Source organism: Leopardus geoffroyi, chromosome D2 (genome assembly GCF_018350155.1).
Source record: "Leopardus geoffroyi isolate Oge1 chromosome D2, O.geoffroyi_Oge1_pat1.0, whole genome shotgun sequence".
Classification (NCBI taxonomy): Eukaryota; Metazoa; Chordata; class Mammalia; order Carnivora; family Felidae; genus Leopardus; species Leopardus geoffroyi.
In genome coordinates this window covers 47,399,917-47,421,553 of record NC_059334.1, presented here as the reverse complement: position 1 = coordinate 47,421,553, position 21,637 = coordinate 47,399,917, and the positions used below count along the sequence as shown (strand labels likewise).

At 48.4% G+C, this 21,637-nt stretch overlaps 1 protein-coding gene across 1 annotated transcript in view; it reads left to right on the top strand.

Annotated features, from left to right (window-relative positions):
• Positions 1-998: 998 nt before the first annotated feature.
• The window catches only part of VSTM4 (V-set and transmembrane domain containing 4), a 97,758-nt gene continuing 77,119 nt past the window's right edge, over positions 999-21,637 (top strand). The window contains exons 1-2 of the mRNA XM_045437998.1: positions 999-1,121; positions 9,562-9,960. Coding sequence (XP_045293954.1) covers positions 1,067-1,121; positions 9,562-9,960 — 454 coding nt within the window. The 5' untranslated portion in view covers positions 999-1,066. The remainder of the gene's footprint in view (positions 1,122-9,561; positions 9,961-21,637) is intronic.

The window sequence follows — 21,637 nt, the reverse complement described above, 5'->3', positions numbered from 1 at the left end:
GACACACACGAACATCACTAACATATACTGTTCTTGCTCTAGAGATCCCGGACTAACACATCAGTCGGGCTCCAAGTTTAGAAACATGGTGAAGAGGCCAGTATTGGCTCAAAGTGACCTGGGATGAGTGGCTTTGGCTCACTCCCTCACTGTGTGACCCAGTCAGCCCCTTCGTGTTCCTGCTTCCCCTTCCTTATTTATAATATAATCATAATGATAGCTGACATTCATAGGGCCAGGGTCCATGCATTCACTGGAACTGTCTCAATCTTAAACACCCCATGATGGATGTGCCTACTTCCCCATTGTACAGATGGAGCAAACTGAGGTAAGGGGGGGGGGGGGATTAAGGAACTGTCCCAGGGTCTCACAGTGCCAGGATTCAGTAACCTGGTGCAAAGTACCTAGCCCAGGCTGTGGCTGAGGGCACCCTGACTGATCCTTGGTGTTAATGGAATCCACACACACTGAACTTGTCTCTGTGGACCCTCCCAGTTTTCCAAGATTTTCCAGCTCACCCCTGACATCCCCCGTACCCAGTTCAGGTCAGGCAGAGAGGGCTTTTTCTCCCTCAGCTGCTCCTTGGCTCACAAAGTTCCCTGTGGAGAGACGGCAGGGCTCTGCTGGGCAGCGGGTTAGCCTCAGGTCCCACTGTGGTTCCCCCTCACCCCAACAGCCCCAAACTCCAAGCGGCCTTCCCCCTAGCAATGACCCTCTGGGAAGCAAAAAGACCGTGAATCCCACTGCGGTCGTGCACTCCCGGTGTCCCGCGATCCCTTCTCAGAACCTCAGTTTTCCCATCTGTGAAATGGGGGTGGCGACGTGAGCCGTTCACAGGTCGCTGGGCGAACCGATCGCGGGGTCCCCGCCCCCCACCACCCTTGCCCTGTGCGGCACGCGGCACCCAGCAGCCCCGGGGCCAGCGCGGGCGGGCCGCGGGAGGGGCGGGCCAGGCCGGGGCCGGGGCCCTGGCCGGGGGGCGGGCGCGGCACGGGGCGGGCTGGCGGCGGGGCCGGGCGGGCGGCGGCGCTGCTCGGGCGTCACAGCGCCGGGCGGCGGCGGGGAGATGCGGCTCCTGGCGCTGGCGGCGGCCGTGCTGCTGGCGCGGGCTCCGGCCCCGGGTAAGCGCGGCGGGGCCGGGCGCGCGGGTGGGGCGAGGGCAGCCCGCGCGGGGGAGGCCGGGGCTCGGGGCTCGGGGCTCGGGGCTCGGGGCCCGGCCTGGCGGGGAGGCCCTGCCGCCTGCGGGCCGCCCCCTCCCCGTCCGCGCCGGCGGGCCGGGGCTCCGCGCGTCCCGGTGGCCGCGCCAGTTCGGCGGAGCGCGGCGGCGCCTCCCCGGCTCCCCGCGGCCGCGGTGCCGGGGCCCCCTTCCCGCCTCCGCCGGGCCCCGGGGCTCCGCGGACACTCGGAGCAGCCCCTGCGCCCCAGCGGGGCCAGGCCTTAGAGGGCAAAGCTTGAAGGGACGCGCCGCCGGCCCTAGTTGTTGCTCTGTTTTCTTTCTTTCTCCACGACACTCGGGACCAACGACTGTGGGCACGTTCGTCTGGCGGCAACTTCCCTTTGCCTCTGCGGAGAGCTGCTCAGACCCAGTGCGAGGGGCTGGCTGTGCCCCGGCAACCCAACCCGGGACTTGTCCGTGGGCGGTCCTGGAGACCAGGCCCACTGAGACAGCGTGTCCACGCCTGGAAGAAGTGGGACCCTCTACCGGCGCACCCTGCTTTAGCACGGCCTTTACCTGCGCTGCTGGCTTTCTCTTGGGGTGGCTGCCTTCACTTCTGAGTTGCTGAAAAAGTGGCTCTCTTTATTCCCCGAGCCCTGCCCCCCTGCCTCAGGGCTGCAAAGGGCCTGTGGCTAGAATAATAGTTAATAATGAGTATGTCAATGGCTCTTACATTTCCTGTGTAGTGCTACACAGTAGGTCATGTAATCGCAACAGCCCTTCAAAGTGATCATGACAGGAGCCAAAGTTATATATCCAGGTGCCCTGCAAACATCAACTCCGTTTGTGACCTCTGGGGGAGGTGCTGTTATCATCCCCATTTTATAGGCGAGAAAACTGAGGCACAGACCCACCAGTCGACTTGCCTTAAGTTCATAAGCTTGTAAGTTGTGGAGCAGGGATTCGAACCCAGGGAGCCTGGCCCTAGACTGAACTCCTACCATCTAAGCTTTGTTTTGTGAATAAGGAAGCTGATGCGCTGAGTTAAGTGATTTTCCAAGGGTGACCCAGCAAGTGATTTTCCAAGGGTAGCCAGTGTAGATCAGAGTCTGAAGAGGAGAGACTTGGATCACAGTGGGAAGAAATTCACCCATTGTTCCCTGGCTACCAGTGCAGTGGGGTTTCTGCTGAATCTGAAATCGGTGCAGTGGGAAGGAAATGCTCTTGTACCTGTCCCTGCCTTGGCTGACCGTGACTGCGAGTTTGACTGGGGTGGTTGGGCCAGGCCAGTTGTGGTGGCCTGTGTGGAGTAGGCAGCAGCCAACAGGATGCAAGGGGCCCCAGGCTCCCTGACCACCTTCTTAATAATCACAGGTGCTATCAAGGAGGGTGCCCTCAGAGAGAGACTTTTGGGGGGTCAAGGACATTCTCATGTTTTCAGGAGACTTGAGAGCTGCAATTGGGGATCCTTTAGAGTCTGCCCTGGCTGTGCCCGAGGCCATGCCGGAGGTAATCAGACAGCCCTGCTTCAGGGAGGACTCACCATGTGCCACCCACTCCACTGAGTGTTTCACCCATGACTCCTCACCACGGTGCCCGGGGAGGCTTTATACATTGGTCTGGACTCTTAACCACTGCACTTTTCTGCTTCTTGATTTGGGGGCAGAGTGGGACCTTAGCGGTTACCTGGTCCCACCCTCATTTGATAGGAAAGGAAACCAAAGGGTAAAATATTTACTAAAAGCCAAGCTGTGGTCCAGAGTGGTGGTTGAGAGCTGCCTTTGAAGCCAGATGGCTTGCACTCAGATGCCAGCTCTGCCATGTTTATGTGAGCTCGAGCAATGGGCTTAGCTTCTCTGTGTGTCAGCCCTCTTCTCAGTAAATTGGGGATAAACAGTTCCAGGATGGGGCGCCTGGGTGGCTCAGTGGGTTAAGCGTCCGACTTCGGCTCAGGTCATGATCTCACAGTTGGTGGGTTTGAGCCCCGCATCGGGCTCTCTCTGCTGTCATGCATGGAGTCTGCTTCGGATCGTCCGTCTCCCACTCTGTCTGCCTCTCCCCCTCTCCCCTGCTCGCAAGCACTCAGTCTCTCTCTCAAAAATAAATAAACATTGAAAAAAAAAAACATAGCTTGAGTATCAATTGACTAAATACTTCTAAAGGGCTTAGAACAGTGCTAGGCATAGAGTTCACGCCCAGCCGTTGTTAGCCTCTATCATTGGTCAATGTCAGTTTTTGTCCTGGATGAAAGCTATTTTCAGGTAATGGCCTAATGTGAATGCAGCACCCCATAGGCTAGGTCTGGTAACATCTCTGCTTGGTGCTTGATAAACACAGGCTCCTAGTGCCATGGGTTTTTAAGTAATACAATTGTATTTCTTTCAGAGATTTATTTGAAATTCAGACTGTCTTTTTAATGTTTTTTTTATTTTATTTATTTATTTTATTTATTTTTGAGACAGAGGGAGACAGAGCATGAGCAGGAGAGGGGCAGACAGAGAGGGAGACACAGAATATGAAGCAGGCTCCAGGCTCTGAGCTGTCAGCACAGAGCCCGATGCGGGGCTGGAACTCAGGGACTGTGAGATCATGACCTGAGCTGAAGTCGGACACTCAACCGACTGAGCCACCCAGGTGCCCCAAGACTATCTTTTTAATAAAAATGAGATTTTTATTGCTGATTGGTACCCACTATTTGCATTCTTCATAAACGTAGTAACTTCTGGCTAAGCGGGGTCAGGGAAGAAAGAGACCCTGGGGAGGTGACCGTGAGCTGAAGGCTGAGTTGGAGTTAATGCCATAAAATTCAGGGCAGCAGTGAGGAGTTCTTGGAGTGAGAGGGAGCAGTTTCTTCAGGACAGAGAAAGAGAATGGGACACAGAGCCACTGGCACATCCCGGTGGCCATACCCACCTCTGTGTCCCAAGCAAGGTGGGTGCCTTGTTTCTGTTAGAAGTCCTACCTACACTCCCCTGCAGCTGGAAGTTTCCCTCCTCCCCTTCATGATGAGTGCTGGAGGGAGGGGCAGGGGCTTTGTACTAGGTGAGTAGTTATATACCATTCGTTACAAAGATGTTCTTTTAAGCTGTTTTCAGAGCTGTGTTAGTCCTTCTCATGACATTATCCAAACAGGAACAACAGGGTGAGACCCCGTAAATCCTAATCACAGGAATTTGATGTGTGCTTATAGTCAAAATCAGCCACATCATTTGCGGAATCAAGTGCAAAATGAAGATGTGGGGTCCCTTATTCAAAAATGTCAAGAGAGTGACAGCAGAGATTGAGCCAAGTGGGGTGCCCCTTCAAATGTAGGGCCCTGTATGATGCAGATCATATACTCGAGAAGCCCACCCTGCTCGAGGATGGGCGTGTATGTCACTTTCTGTAGCCCTCAGCTGCCCAGCTCTCAGAGCATACAAACTAATACCGGTATTTTAAAGGTGTTTTCTCATTGGAGCCCACACTTAACCTCGTGAGGCATCATCTTTCAATTTTTCAGGTGAAGAAACAGGCTCTGAGGGTCTCACACCTAATAGCACCAGGTTTCTAGCCTGGCTTTGTTCAGGGCCAACCTCTGGCTCTCTGCCCAGCCCCACCAAGCCACTGGGAAGGTCTGGGCCATGAGTATCCCGGTGCCCAGCCCACATGGGGCACCAGGGCTCCCAAGTAGTAAGGCATGTGCTTGTTGAAAGAATAGGGTTCCCTGTGGCCAGAATCCTGTTGCTCTGTCTGGGTCAGTTTCTTCTGTGTTGTCATATTCCTCTTTTAAGAACTGGCCTTGGGGGACCCTTACTGGGGTACAAAGTACCCTCCTGAGATCCACCAGTAGGCACGGGTGGCTTTGTGGGCCACTGTGTGGTGCACGTCACCAGAGGACACTGTTCTTTCTGTTTCCAGGCTGCACCAGGTTCCTCCTGCCTAAGGGTCTTTGCACAGGTGGAACCTTCTCTCTTCCAGGAAGATCACTCTTTGCTGTTCTCCTGAATTTTATGTCATGAACTCCAACTGAGCCTTTAGCTCACAGTCACCTCCCCAGAGTCTCCTTCTTCTCTGACCCCACAGACTAGATTAGGATCTTGCCCTGATTTTTTAAAGCCCCGCACCTTTTCTCTGTAGCATGTGACACTATTTGCAGTTAAATACTCCTGTGTCTATTTCCCCATGACGGGCCACCTTGCCCACTGGACTCTCAGCTCCATGAGTTTAGGAAAGCTGTCTTCCTTGTACATGGCCTGGCATGTGGCTGTTGCTCAGCAAGTATTTGTTGACCGATTAAGTGCACAAAGCATAGGCTGGGACGTAAGCTGGAGGAAAGGGGAGAGGTGCCCAGGGCAGAGGGTTGAGCAGTCTACCTCCCCCCTTAGTTCCCTGCAATGCAGGGTCACAGAGCAAGAAATTCAGCTCTTCTAGACTCTTAACATACAGAGAGCAAACTGAGGGTTGCTGGCGGGGTGTTGCCGGGGGGGGGGGGGGGGGGGGGGATGGGCTAAATGGGTGAAGGGCATTAAGGAGGGCATTTGTTGGGATGAGCACTGGGTGTTGTATGTAAGTGATGAATCACTAAATTCTATTCCTGAAAGCATTATTACACTGTATGTTAACTAACTTGGATTTAAATATAAATAAATAAATTAATTAATTAATTAATTAAAATTAAGATAAAAAAAAAAAAGAAACAGCTCTTCTCTGGGCTGGAATGACTTTTTGACAATTCTCCCTCCTAGGCCAGGAGAGGAGAGACTCTGCCTCGCCCGGGGCTGCTCCCTTGCGTTCCTGGGGTAGGAGGGTGATACCCACCCTCCCCTGTCCGGTAGCTGGCTTGGCCTTTGCTTGCTTGGCTGGCCCCTCTGCCCTGCAGGGGGTGTATTCTCTGCCATCCAGCCCGAGCCCCGGAAGGGGCAGGCCTGGACTCTCCTTCTGGTCAGCCCAACTCCATCTGTTGGGCTTGCCCTTGCTTCCCCCTGTCCTGACTCCCACTGCTGCTCTCTCTGCTGAGCCATACGGGGCCTGGCCACCACGGTGAGGTGGATGTTACACGGTGCTTTCTTTTCTGGTATTTAACGAAATACCCAGAGCAGCTGATGTCTGCTGGGCACTGGGGGCCTCTGCCTGCGTTTTCTCCCGTCTCTCCCCATGCCTGCACGCGAGCCGTGTTCGCTGGGTTTAATCTAGCCATTTCCAGTGCCAAGCAGAGGATGTTATTGCGAACACCTGGCTTTCAGAGAAGGCTTATCACAGGCGGGGGGACCCCTGAGAGCCTGTGTCCTCTAGCAACGCTTTAAGACCCTGAGGGGCCTTTGGGCCTGAGTTTCAGTCACCCACCGCCCACACCCTTGAGTTGAAAGTGGGTGTAAATATCTGGGTTGGTGGCACACGTAGGGCCAAAGTGAGCCTTCCTGTGTCTTGATTTGCTACGACTGTCGTAACCAAGTGCCACAGACTTGGGGGGGCTTTCAGCACAGTCTTGGAGGCCCGAAGTCTGAGATCAAGGCGTTGCACGTGTGGTTTCTTCTGAGGCTCCCTGTTTGGCTTGCAGATGGCCGTCTTCTCCCTGCCTCCTCATGGGGTCTGCCCTCTGTGCGTGCACATATCCGTGCCCAAAGTCATCTTCTTATAAGGACACTGGGCATGTTGGATTAAGGTCCTTCCTAACAGCTCGTTTTAACTTAATCACCTCTTTGAAGGTCCTATCTCCACACATAGTCAAGTCCTGAGGAGTGGGGATTCGGGCTTTAACGTGTGGTAAAGAGAAGAGGAGGGGCCAGTTTAGGCAGATGGTTCAGTCCATTGGCTTTGATGGAAGCTGCTGACTCCTGGCCAGAGCCACAGGAGTGCAAGGGTTACTCGTTTGCCTCCAGGATGGAATCTGGCCTCCCATGGGACCGAACATTTGGCACATTCTCCTGGTTTCAGTCACTATAAATAATCCCTCCTTCACGCAGCGTTAATAGGAGGAGACTGGGGTGTGGGGTCTGGGCTCTCTCATCCCACCCATATTGTTTCAATTTCCTGCCTTCCCCAGCTCTCCTTGACTCCAGTGGGGGGCCTTTGGAGGCGGGCGGAGCTGGGCTTCAATCCTGGAAGCCAGCTGCTGCCTCTCTGCCGCTCTCTGCCTGCGACGAATCCCAGGACAGAGGTTGGAGTGGGTCAGCCTGCTGTCCTGGCTGTGTGGCTGCTCGCCAGGGAGCCCCTGCCCCTGTGGGGACTAAAGACAGAGCTTTGCAGTCAGGAAGGACTTGGGCTAATTTAATATGTTGCACAGGCAAGGTGCAGGGCAGATGGACAAGGTGTAGGGGAGACGGGGTGAGGGCAGTTCCTCCTCTGTTGTCTTACATGAGTGATGTCTGTCACAGTGAGATTGTGACTAGAGAATGTGCGCCTGCCTTGGTTGTTGATGCCCTTCATTCCCAAAGTGTCTCCCTGGGGTCTGCTTTGTCCTTTGCTGCTGTAGACACAGAAGTCCTCATTCTTTTCCACAAGGTGAGTCCAACCTGCCACCAACCTTTTTCTTGTGAGTTTATGCCCACCTATTTTTTAAGGTAACAAATGGTGGTCACGATGGGGTTAAAACCGAATGATGGTCCCCAGAGATGTCTGTGTCTTAATTCCTGGAACCTGCGAATGTTACCTTATGTGGCAAAAGGGACTATGTGGATGTGATTGAGTTAGGGACTTTGGAGTGTCCTGGAGTGTCCTGGGGGGCCCTGGCTTCTAAGAGAGGAGAAAGAAAATGAAAGGAAATTGACCCCCCAGTCATATCTCGGAAGGTATTCTGTTTATGAACTCGATAGCAGAAGCCACATGGGAGGATTAGCTTATCGCCAGGATTTTTACAGTGAAGAATATTTTCTATGTGAGAACTTCCCGCCCCAGCAGACACAGGGCCTCTTCCCCTTGCTCCTCGCAGTGGAGGGGTTCAGGCCTTTCTTCATCTTTTTCGTCCTTCCTCCTTGCATACCTGCAGCCCTGGCCAGGGTTCAAAGCTTCTGGTGATCCTCACATCAGGACCCGAGCCCCTTCATGTGACCAGAGGTGACATTTGGGGCTGAAAGCTGTGGCTGGAGATGACCCCCCAGGGACACCTGCTTGTGCAATGGGGCGGGCAGGGAATAGCGTTTGCTGCTGTTGGGCCCTTGGCAGTGCAGGTTGAGGACAGGGGATGCGGTGTGAAGACAGTCTTGCTTGGATGGAAGGAGGTTCTGGGCATCCTGTGTAAAACGTCCTTTCTGGGCTCTGCCTGCCAGGTGACGAGTCCATCCGTGAGCCCCAGGGCAGGACGGCCGCACTGCAGAGCCCCTGTAGTCCCCATGCAGCACGTCTCCTGGGGGAAGGCCTCTGTGAGCTCTGCTGGTCAGGCTGGTCTGGGTGGGTGTTGGGGTGGCTCCCTCAAAGGTGGGCAGAAAGGCAGCCAGGGAGGGGCAGCCCTTGGGGTGGATCTAAGAAAACAAAGGACAGGAAGTAGTAGACCAGGTCTGGAATTTCGGAGCATCTTCTGGGTTGTTGGGGGGTGGGGCGGTTCTCCCAGCTCTCCCTGTTCCTGGGTTCGTTCATTCTTTATCCCTGCACTGCAGCTCTGAAGCTGTGGATCCTAAGGCCACTGAAGACTTAGAGCAAGAACCTAAGAAGCCTCTGTTGTTCCAGCTCCTCGGTGCTGGTTTAATGCCCACCTGACCAGTACTGACACTCTGCCTTGGTTACAGTTGAAAAAGCTGAGACAGGGCAAGGGGCTTGGAAGGCCAGCTCCTGGACCCCCAGCATTGCCAGGTCAGGCAGGTCGGGACGAAACTGATCGAAGTGGACCCTGGGAGGCAGGCTGGTGAATAGGATGTGGCTGGACATTTTAAAGAGATTTCCCAAACCCAGATCTTTTTTGTTTTTTTTTTTAACTTTTTAAAAAAGTTAATTTATTTTGAGAGATAGAGCAAGAGCACGTGGGAGGGGCAGAGAGAGAGAGGGAGACAGAGAGTCCCACGCAGGCTCCACACTGTCAGTGCAGAGCCCGATGCAGGGCTCAAACCCACGAACCAGGAGATCACGACCTGAGCCGAAGTTGGATGCTTAGCCCACTGAGCCACCCAGGTGCCCCAGTTGCCTGGATTTTAAATGTCAGCAGCTAATTCAAAATGTTTTTAGACTATGTCTGGGCCAGATGGTCAGTAGCATCTCCTGTGAACGGGATGTCTCAGGGGTGAGGACATGGGAGCCCGCAGAAACCCCCTGTCCCTGCCATGCTCCCGAAGGAGTCCTTCCATCCACCACAAAGGCACGGAGTGAGTGTGGACGGGATCAGGGTGGCCTGCCCCTCTGGCCATGCAGATGGCTCCTGGAGAAAAGACGCGCTGTGCGTCCTTGTGGGGAAAGGCAGGGCCTGTGCTCATTTTCTTCTTTCCTTTTTTTCTCTGCAGAGGTGTGTGGGGCCCTCAATGTCACCGTGTCCCCGGGGCCTGTGGTTGACTACCTGGAGGGGGAAAATGCCACTCTTCTCTGCCACGTCTCCCAGAAGAGACGGAAGGACAGCTTGCTGGCCGTGCGCTGGTTCTTTGCACGCCCCAACTCCCAGGAGGCCTTGATGGTTAAGATGACCAAGCTCCGGGTGGTGCAGTACTATGGGAATTATAGCCGCAGTGCCTTCCGGCAGAGGCTGTGCCTCCTCGAGGAGAGACGTGGGGCACTCTATACACTCTCTGTTTTGACCCTTCGGCCAGCGGATCAAGGGCATTACGTGTGCAAAGTCCAGGAAATCAGCAAGCACAGAAATAAGTGGACCGCCTGGTCCAATGGCTCCTCAGCGACGGAGATGAGAGGTAAGGGCATGTTCACTCTTTGGGGGAGAGAAGGGGTTCAGATCTGTGGTCCTCGCTCCAGTCAGCGAGATAGGAGCCCCCGGATGACTCTGTTGGACTAGAATGCATCTTCGTGGCCTCTGTGGGCCATGGCCGTGCGAAACAGGCTGTGGGGATGAGGATAGCCCTTTCCTTAGAGGCTGTGGCTAACGTAGAAGTAAGGAGAGAAAGGAGCCAGTGCCTGGCCCCATGCTGCCCAACCTAACCCTGAGTAAAACCCTCACGTCTGAAAGATTGGACTGGCTATGTGCGTGCTACGCCCCTAGCTCAGGTCTGTGCAGGCTTGCTTGCTTTGGCTAGAGGGTGCTGGGTATCTGTGGGAGGAGCATGCATTGGGAGGTCCTGATGTCAGTTTCCAGGCCTCAGAGCAGGGCAGGCTGGTGGCTCTCATCTGTTGCCCAGAGGAAGTGATCTAAGCCACAGGCAACATCTCACTGAGAAATTCATCCCAAAGCATGCAAAGGACCAGAGGTGGCCCTCCCTTCCTGGAGAAAGATAGGAGGCATGGGTTGTGTCCTGGAACATCTCAACTACCAAGTGCCATATTTGAGGGTTATCACGTTTTTTAAATCACAAATGTTCTACAGTTTTAATAAGACTTGCTTTTGAGTGCTGACTATTGCATTTTTTGATGGCTTCTAACTTGAATTTGGTCTGGTACAGGATAAAGAGGATCACAAAGTAAAGCTGATGGTCCCAAGTGTGGGAAAGAATCTAATTTTATTATATACATGTAATATAATGTTAAAGGCATTAGTGATGCTGTTTTGATAAGCTTTTTAAAAGGGATACAACTCAGTTGTAAAAAGGTTTTTTTTTTTTTGATGGAAGGAGAAAGGGTATTTTTAATATCCTATATGCAAAAGGGACATGTTAAAGTAGATAATTTATGTAGATAGTGTTTAGTACAACTTTATTTGCCTTTGGAGTTTGCTCATTATAATGTTCTTAAGCACAGAATGATGTATTATCTGAAATGTGCACGTTTTCTCCCTAAGCATATTCATTCAAGAAAACAAATGACTATTATATAAATATATCTTTTGGCACAGAAAACAGAAAAATACATCAGATGACCAAAGGCTGAGGAGGGAATCTACTCTGAATATCACTTGGCTCCGAAACATAAAGTCTCATGCACATCCTTTTTATTTTTATGTCACAGTGTATTCTGGAACTGTACGTTACAGCTCTTGTTAGGAACGACTCTGTGCCAATTAGAAAGGATGTAAAGATTTCCTACATTCAAGTGCAATCATCTCGTTCATTATTTAATGCGAATCTACCCTTAGTGAGGGAAGCTGGGTTCCTTCTAGAATGTTCGTTTAGGTACCTGCGCCCCAAACCTGAGGTAGTTCTTAAGGTTTCACTGAAAATACACACCTTTCCCCCCCCTTCTTCTTCTCCCCCACCTCCCCCTTGTCTTCCCTTCCCTCCCTTCCTCCCCTTCCCGCTCTCTTCTCAGAACCTCCTCTCTCTTCTTCCTCTCCTTCCCTTTCAATCTCCTGTTCCTCCCGTTTCTGGTTCTTCCCCTCGTCCCTCTCCTTCCCTTCCCTTACTCTTTTCTTGCTTCTCTTTCCTCTGTCTGTCTCATGCTCACCCCCCGCCCCCCCTGACCCACACACCCTCTGACCGCTCACCTGGAAGTGATTCTAACCTCACAGCAGAGCTGGGCCTCCCTTGCTGTGTCTGCTCCGCCTCAGAGCCTCCTGCTCCTCACACTGCCTCAGCCTCTGAGCAGGACTGTGGTTTTCTGACAGGAAGATTAGAAACCTTAGGAAGTGATGACCATGCCTTCTAGAATATTCCACACAGGCTTCAAGGGGACTACATCAGGAGGGTTAAGGAAAGGTAGTTCCAAATACATGACCTGAAAGCAGACTGGCTTGTTTAGGTTGGAACATGTCCGCCCCAGGCTGGGGGGAGTGTGCGGAAGCTTGGCTCTCTGTCTTTCCTGGGCAAGGCGGGGGACAGGCCCGTGGCTCCAGCCTCCTGGGGCGCCTTTCCCCAGGCCCTTTCCCTCGCTCATTTCCAGGGGCCTTGTTTTCCTAAATCTTCACCTCACATTAATAATTGTTGTATGGAAAACCAGAGCAAAACAAACACAATGGGCACATATTTTTGTGTTATAATACTGAATAGGAATTCTCAGAAGTGTTTTGGAGTAAGTGCCTTTCCTCTACTGGGCCCCATATTCTTTCTTTTCTAATATACTCACTTTGCTCTCCTCCTTCCTATGGGCTTCTCAAGCCATTCCCAGGAGAGGGGAAATTTTCTTGGGAATGTTTTCAACGCTACCCCTCCTCACTGCCCTTCCTTGACCATGGACTATCGCACTCTCCTTCTTGCATACTCTTTTTTTTTAATGTTTAATTTATTTTTGAGAGAGAGAGACAGAACATGAGTGGGGGAGGAGCAGAGAGAGAGGCAGACACAGAATCCCAAGCAGGCTCCAGGCTCTGAACTGTCACCACAGAGCTCGATGCAGGGCTCGAACTCATGAGCTGTGAGATCATAACCTGAGCCAAAGTCAGACGCTTAACCAACTGAGCCACCCAGGCGCCCCTTGCATACTCTTGATGTGAGAATAAAACTGCTTGTCTTTCACTGTGAACTCCCAGAAAGAAAGGTGGGTGCATACTGTCTTCTCATCTCACTGTTGAAAAAGGAGGTTGGTTCATACTGTATATTGAGGGGATGGTTCCTGGCACGGAGCAAGTGTCACAGGGTTTTACCCTGATTTCCACATGTTGGTTGTTTTCTATTGCAAAAATAATATAGTTCAATTAGAGAACTACTAAACATGAAGAATGTGAAGAAATAGGTTTCAGGGTTTAAAGAAGATAAAAACGACTTGTAATATCTCCACCCAGGCGTAACTTAACATTTCAGTGTAAATCCGTATAGTCATTTTTATGCAAATGAAAATTAAAAACCTAATTCCACTCATACCATAAGTATTTTCTGACTGGCTTAGTGTGCACATTTTCCCGTGTTGTTAGTTATGCTCCCATCACATAATTTTAACGGCAGGATAGTATTCCATGATGCGGATGTACTACAGTTTATCTTTTCAGTTACTGTTATTGGACAGTTAAGTTGTTCAAAATTACGGTCGGTAAATCTCCACAAATGTCCCTGCCTTTTGAATAAAGTCTTGGAAATAAGATTGCTGGGTCCAAAGGAATACTCAGTTTAACGATTGGTGCCACTTAGATTGATACAATTTAAGGAGGTGACTTGACCTCTAGAGTAGTTAATGAATTCATATACCCACCAGCATTGAAAATGCCTTTTCCCCACGGATTGGTCTATGTAATATAGACTTTTCAGAGATGATGACGGTGATGATGATGATTATGAGTGCCTGGTATACAGCCGATGCCTAATAAGTACTTGATGAATAAATGAAATGCTTTTTGATAGCACTTCTTGCCATGGATGACTTTGAGGTAGGCATAACTTGATGATGGCACCTTCTCTGGAGAAGTCACTTCTCTTTCCCTTGGCCCATTCCAATCATGTGTCATATTCGAGGCCCTTGTCCATCCTTCCTCTTCCATCACAAAGGACTTCTTTGTGTATGCTAGCCCACAGAGATCTATCTCACATCTTAATATTCCCAGTTTCACTGCCATCCCCAGAAGTAATCATTGTCAGTCTGTGCTTTACATCTTTCAAGTCCGTCTTCTGTGGGCACTCAGTGCCCACCAACACGTATGTATTCTAACAACACTACACTTCATGCTGTACAAGCATTGTTGATGATATTACTTACACTTTTTTGTGATCGATATCACATAGCCAGACAACGCCAAACTGCACACCATCATCCCCCTAGTGCTGAGGTCTTATGAAGCTTCCAATTTTTCATTAACACAGCAAGTGCTTCGGTGAACACCCTTCTGCACGTTTTCAAGTGTTTCTGTTTGGTTACATTCCTGGAAAGAGAATTGCTGGGCCTAAGGCTATGCATATTTAAATTTTTAATAGACAATGCCCGTATGCTCTCCAAAAAGATTTTGGAAATTTATGCTGTATCATCGCGTGATAGAGTCTATTTCCCTGAAGCCTCATTAACAATGGATATTATTAATCTTTTTCATTATTTATCACTATGATGGGAAAAATAATATTTCCTTGTTGTTTTAATTTTGATTATTATATTCAATACAATTTAATTTCAATATTGTATTCAATTATTAGTGAGGTAGTGAGGTTGAAATCTTGTCATATGTTTATTGACTGTTTAAAAAAATTTCTTCTGTCAATTGCCTGTCCATAACCTTTGCTTGTTTTTTAATTGGTTGCCGTTTTTTTCATATATATATGTATGTGTATATATATATATATATACACATACATATATATATTTTTTTTCTGAGCATTAATTCTTTTAGCTGCTATAACGGTGCAAAATTTTCTTCCAGTTTGTTATTTGACCTTACACTGTGTTTATGTTTGTTTTTTTTCTTTACCATATAGATATTATACATTTTCAGATATTTATGTTGTTAGATTTGCCATTTTTTCCCTTTATGGTATTCCTTTTTCAGTCATTTTTTTTTTTAATGTTTAAATTTTTTTTGAGAAAGAGAGAGAGAGAGACAGAGCATGAGCAGGGGAGGGGCAGAGAGAAAGGGAGACACAGAATCTGAAGCAGGCTCCAGGCTCTGACTTGTCAGCACAAAGCCTGACACGGGGCTCACACTCACAAACTGTGAGATCATGACCTGGGCCGAAGTCAGACGCTTAACTGTTTCAGTTGTATTTTTTATTGAGATGTAATTTATTCAATTAATTACACATAGTACCTTGGCTTCATATATTATCTAGGAAGCTTTTTCCCACCTCAAGCTTATAAAGGTATTTTCTGTTTTCCTTTAATGTTTTTAAAGGATTAAAAGAAAATTTTACTCTCTCTCTTTGGAATCCATTTTTATATATGGTGTGGAATAGTTAGCTTCCTTTTTGTTTCAAAATGGCTATCCTGTTGTCCCTACGTCATCTACTGAACAGATAAAATTTCCCTGTTTTGAAATGTTACATTTTCATGAGTTAAATTCCTACATTTAAATGTAAACTCCATACCTCACCAATACAGAATGATTTTAATTATTAGAGAATAGGGCAAGTCTCATTAGTTTTAAAATAAATGTCTTGCCTAGTCTCATTTCATTTTTTCTTCAGCTGCTCTTCCTTACTTTTGTAGAAATTATGTTGGGGTTTGATTTTATTGGGGTTTAATTGACTTTATAAATTACTTTGGTGTGGGTATATACATCTTATACATCTTTATGATTTTAAATGTTCCTATCCAGGGACCTGCTGTGTTCCTTCATGCATGCCGGCTGATATTTTTAATCATTTGGTAAAGATGTCTTAATATGAGTCTTGAACATTTTTTATTATGTTTATTTCTAGGTATTGCATGCTTCTAAGTGGGATCTACCCCTTCTCCCTACGTGCACACACACACCTCTTTTAAATTGGTTATTGCTGATTTATAGAAAGGTTGTTGACTTGTATTTGGCAACATAATAAGTTATCTTATTTTTTCAGATATAGACTTTTTCAGTTACTTCTCAAGGACGTCTGCAAGTTGATATCTCATTTGGTTTTGCTGACTTTATTGCGTTGGCCCGTAGTGAGTCATCTACCTGTACTCTTTTTGTTGACAGTTCTGGGAGTTTTACTTTGACCGTTTTGGCTTTTACCTTGACCATGTTTTCCCATCTAACCCACATGGCCCCTGCTAGTGATTGTCAGTTGGTCTACTGAAAAACCAGCTTTGAGGTATCCATGACTTTTTTGTGATCCCTACTAGTAAGCCTATCAGAAAAGCAATTGGGTTTGGCCTGACAATGTGTCTTAGTAATTTACCTTTTCCTTTTTAAGTTTCTTAGAATGCTTTTAAAAACCCAATCTCAAGAAATGAGCTATCAAGCCATGAAGACCTGGAGGAACCTTAAATGCATGTTACACAGTGAATGAAAAGCTACATACTCTATGATTCTAACCATATGACATTCCAGGAGAAGGCAAAAGTTTGGAGACAGTGAAAAGATTAATGGTTGCCAGGGGTTGGGAGGGAGGGATGAATAAGTATAGCACAGAGGATTTTTATAGCAATGAAAACATTCTGTATAGTACTATAATGGTGGATACATGTCATTATTAATTTATCCAAACCCATAGAATGTACCGTACCAAGAGTGAACCCTAAGGTAAACGATAGACTGGGTGGTTTTGATGTGTAATTGTAGGCTCATGTATTGTAACAAATGTACCCCTCTGGTGGGTGGGGGCGCGTTGACAGTGCGGGGAGGCTATGCATGTGTAAGGGCTGGAGGGGTCTGGAAAATCTCTGTACCCTCCCCTCAATTTTGCTCTGAACCTAAAACTGCCCCCCCAAAAAATAAAGTGTTAAAAATGATGATGATGATAATAATAATAATAAAACCATCTAGAAGCTTGTCAGAGATAGCCTAAAGTTTTAAAACCTACTTTTTTTTTTTTTTTTTTTTAAATCAAGGTGTTACTGACTTCAGGGTTCTCTGACTCCCAGGTAGAAACAGACACGAGGCCAAGGATGGCATGGATAGCATTACTGCAAGCTCATGTCCGGGCATGAGGGCGACAGCCTTAGTGAGAAGGATACCGGGCTGTTCCCTGAACAGTGGCTGCGGAAAGTGTTTGGAGGGGCTGAGGCAGCAAAGGAGCGATGTCTAAACATGTAAAGGTGGGGAAATACGCAGGCACAGTTAACAGAACATGCTCCTTCACACATAGTAAGTGTTATTTGCCTGTTCCGCCTCCATCCCTGGGTGTGATTTTTAGCATTATAAAGATAGAAAAAGGTGAAAGGTCAGGGCTGTGGTCCACTGTGGCTCTGACTAGTCTGGTCTGGTCTTTGCAGGAGTTGCAACTCATAGCTTGTTTCAAGTTCGTGGCTTCTGGCTTCCTGATTCAGTGTAGCGCCTGCAAGGTGGGCTAGAGAAATGGGTGATCAGAGGGGGGTAAGGTTTTCTGCAAGTTCATGTTCTGTAACACAGGTGGCTCAGAAAGAAAAACTACCAACGGGCAGGCAGGCAGATACTCAAAGAGCTTTCATTTTGAAACACTGAAATTGTAAGGAGATTAGGGCCTAGGACAACTTTATCCCAACCTGTGACAGGGGCCTCAGAATCCTTGTCTCAAAGGCACTGGGCATGCCTCTAACATCAGGTACCTTTCCTACACTCCAGGACATCTCACTTTTCCTTAGCTGGAGTTCTTTCTTACCTGTGAATGGTCACCACTTAAGAAAGGTCAGATGTTCTCTCTGAAGAGGAGAGGGACAGAAATGTGATTAGCAGGTCTTCGGGTTGAAGAGGTTATTACTGGGAAACTCACTTGCCAAGCTATTGAATAAATGTAGCTCATGGATTTTACTGTGGTGCCACAACTGACTTTTCATGAATGCCGATTAAAGTCTAGCATCTTTTTAAAATTAAAAAATATATATTTATTTATTCTTGAGGGAGTGAGAGAGAGAGAAAGAGACAGACAGACAGAGTGCGAGGCGAAGAGGGCAGATAGAGAGGGAGGCACAGAATCTGAAGCAGGCTCCAGGCCCTGAGCTGTCAGCACAGAGCCCAAAGCGGGGCTTGAACTCACGAACCGTGAGATCATGACCTGAGCCGAAGTCAGACGCTTAACTGACTGAGCCACCCAGGTGCCCCAAAGTCTAGCATCTTTAAATTGTTTACATCTATGATAGTGGAATCAAGTATTATCATCTGTCAGTCCATATCCCTTATGCTTTGATTTGATCTTTTGAAGGGGAGAAGAAGGAATGGAGTTACAGGGGGTTCAGGGAACTGTGTGTAAGCCAATACATCCGTGCTGCATCCCTGGGATGGTGGCTCCTTATAAAGTCCAGCTCATTATCTATGTGCCCATAAAATGCTTTATAAATGTCATACAAAATTAAAAAAAAAATCCCAAGCCCAAACCAAATAACCAACTCACCCCAATATCTGCAGTGTTACTGGCTTTACTTTGTTTTCTATATTTTGTTTCCCCAAATTTGGGGTAAGTCCTTGGGCAGGTAAATGTGGCGAAAAAAGTAAGTAGCAAGTTATTGGAAAAAAAATCTGCATTAACATATGAATTTTTCATGGCTTTATTTTTTTTCCTGGAGACTTCTCTGTAAGCTGGCTAAGAAATGTAAGTTGTATTAATTTGAGGCAAAGCATAACTTGCCATTTTATGTTTTAACTATGCATATTATTAAAACATGATGGAAAATGGGGATTTTGAAAACAGGGGACGTAATAAATTAAGGGTTATCTGCAAATCGCATACATGTGAGATTGTGGAAGGGGGCTCCTGACTACGGGGCTGTTGGTGCTGTGTGGTACAACACGATATGACAAATAATGAAAATTGAAGCACAGCACTATATGAAATTGAAAACTATAATGAAAATTGAAAACATGTGACCCTGTAGATGACGCCCTGTGAATCGCGCTCAGCTTATCTTAGAGAAATTGTCATACCAGATGATCGATGTTATTTTTATGACACAGAGGGAGAAAGAAAGGTAGAGAATGTTGTGCCGATTACTCAGTTGCTTGGGCTATATGAGCATCTTACTGAACAAGAAGCCCTTCCTGCAAAGAAAACGGATCAAAAAGTCCTAAGTGACACATGTCCTTGAACCCTCTGGAGAAGTTTCCAGTGGAAACCAGGAGGGTCAATGTTAGGTTTGATTTCACTTAACTGTTTTATCAATGACATTGAAAAAGGAGCACACATCACCCCAATGAATTTTACAGAAAACACAAAATTGGGAAATGTTTTCTAACGTCAGCGAGGAGTAGAAACGTAATAAAAATGAATCCAGAGAGGTAAGAAATACAGGCAGGGAATAACAGAGTAAGATTCAACTTGGAAAATGGCAGAGCAACACATTTGGGGAAGACGTATCACAGGCGCAGTTGGAGAGTCAACGGGAGGCTAAGAGGCTGTCGTGAAGGGACCTTGGTGATGGTGGCAGTGAATCAGGTGTGTGTCTGCAATGTGATATGGCAGCGCGAACAGCCGGTGTTATTTCCATCCACGTACAAATTGGCCTGGTGTCCCTGGGGAGGAAGGCGGCTGTGTCGTGTGTACTGCCCTGGTGAGACTAATGGGGACTACAGCAGTCCGTTTTGGGAACCTCATTTCCAGAAAGATCCACTCAAACTAGAGAAGAGAGGCAAAGCTGATAAGGAAATGAGTGGCAGCCTCCAGAGATGTGATCAGTTTAGCTGAGGAAGCTTTGCTGGGCTTAGCGAACAAATTGCGTTGGAAAATAACACATTGACTACGGTGCTCAGTGGTGTTGGGTGAACTCATTTATCCCTTCACTCGGTGGGCATTTTACTGAGCACCTGCTCTGTGCCAGGATCCTGCTGTGCTGGAAACTTGGGGAAACATGGGCGGATCTGTCTGCAAGGGGGGCAGATATGTAACAGTGTATGTGCAAGGATCAAGGTGTGCACAATTTCAACACATAGGAGAGCCTCTAAGGATGAGGGAGAAGGCAGCACCATTTCCACAGGGCAGGAAGTGGGAGGAAGTGGCATCTCAGTGTGTGGGCACTCTGTAACAGTGGGTCAGGACAGCTGGAGTCTGAGACGGAGTAGGGGTGATAACCTTGGAATAACTAGGGGAGGCAGGCAGTGCTGATGGTGGAGGGGTTTGTACTGAATATTAGAGAATTTGCACTTGATTTTGTAGGCTATTCTTCTCAACCTTGCCTAACGATTAGAATCACCGGGGCCATTGTTAACATGAAGATTCCCAAGCACCTGCCCAGGGGATTCCAGTCTACTAGGCCTGGGTTGGAATTTGAAGATTTAACAGGAAGCCTAGGTGATTTTATCATCAGGCGGTTTTGGGGGCGGGGGCGGGGGTGTCCTCTGCTTTAGGCCTTGGAAAACCCACGAAGCATTTAAGTCTTCTGACAGATCCCTGTGTTGGCTGCTCAGGGCATGGGTCCCTACTACATTCGGCGGTAGGAATGGAGGGTCATGAAGAGGTCAGAAGAGAAGTCTCCAGTAATCGACTGGGTATGGGCAAGAGAGCGCTTGTGGCTGGCCCCCAGAGATCTAACTCAGTAGTATGAGCAGGGTGGTGCCCGCAGCTAGTCCACAGGGGACGTTCAGGATGGAGAGCCAGATGTCTGGAGGCCACCCTGCACCGATGCCCGCTAGGGACACAGGCATGTGGAGCCAAAGCTCCTATCTGATCGGGCAAGTGGCATCCGAGTCAGGAAGCTGTAACCGTGGGGGTAGATGAACATCCCAAAAGGCAGGGGTGGGGGTAGAGCTCCAGAAAACACCAACATTTGGGGCAAGGGAAGGAGCTAGCTTGGCTTGGTGTTGTTGGTCCGGGCTCCTCCAGGCCAGCGTGTTGGCCACCTGGGAAAGGCAAAATGTTCTTAGTAGAAGGGCAGCATCACAGGATGAAGGCACAGCAGCTCTTTGTCAGGAGGCCAGAAGGTCAGTCTGTGGGAAATCCAGAGGAGCACAGGGTCCTAGGTGGGGACCAGTGCATTCACCTTGATCCCCAGGGGCCCAGCGAGCCTTGTATCTTCCGCTCCAATGACAGTCATCTCTAGGTAGTATCTTCTCTCTCATTCTTCATGAGTAGGTGGGATACGACGAGGTCAATAGCAGCGTTAGGTCCTGCCCGACCCCAGGGACAGCAGGGGGTGGAGTCCCGATGGCCCTGTACCCAGGAGTCATGTGGAGATGTAGGAAGGGTGCAGTTGACAGAACAAGGCAATCAGGATGGAAATAAAGGAGTATGATCAGAGGTTTGGGGGTACTTCCCAGGAGGGAGATGAAGAGGCCCAGTGAGGTGTTTCTCGAAGGGGGTGATTTATTGGGGTGTTCAGAGTTTTCTGACTAGATACACCAGTGCAGAGATTTTCCAGCATTCTTGATTCTCAATGCCCTTAGGTCAAAAGAAATAACTGATAATTTTGCTTTTTAAGGAGTCGGGTCCATCAGTTTAATATGAATATTTCTGTCCTAAAAACGGAGAGCATAATACATCCCTAGAGACTGAGACAAGCTATTCTTTTTAGTGGAAGTTCCAAAATCACTTTTGAAATGAGGTGAAGATTTGATATTTTAGGGGACAAAAATCAATGCAGAGTAATGTGTGGCTAGTTGTGATATTGTTTTTTGTTTTTTTTTTTCAAATAATGATACTTTCTGAAGAAGTTCACTTTATTCTGTCCCTGTCGATTCACAGAAGTACCCGACCCTGTGTTTGTTCTCCACGCTCAGTGTTGACTGGTCACTCGCTGTGTGCATCAGGCATACAGTTCATAAATGAAGTCACTGTCTTCCCATTACTGGGATGTTAGGGTCCCTATAGCCCCTCCACATGCCCTTTACCCCCTCTATCCTGTGTCCCTGCATCTAGGCACTTGTGTTTCATCCCTGCTCTATTTAGTAATCCTTTGACCTCCCTGCTTCCCAAGGCTGCCTCTGCTTCCCAAACTTTGAGGGTCTCCCTGCCATTGTGCCTTTTCCATCCAGCTTGATGTCCCCGTGGCCCCCCGACTTGCCCTCCCTGCATGCTGATTTGGTATGGT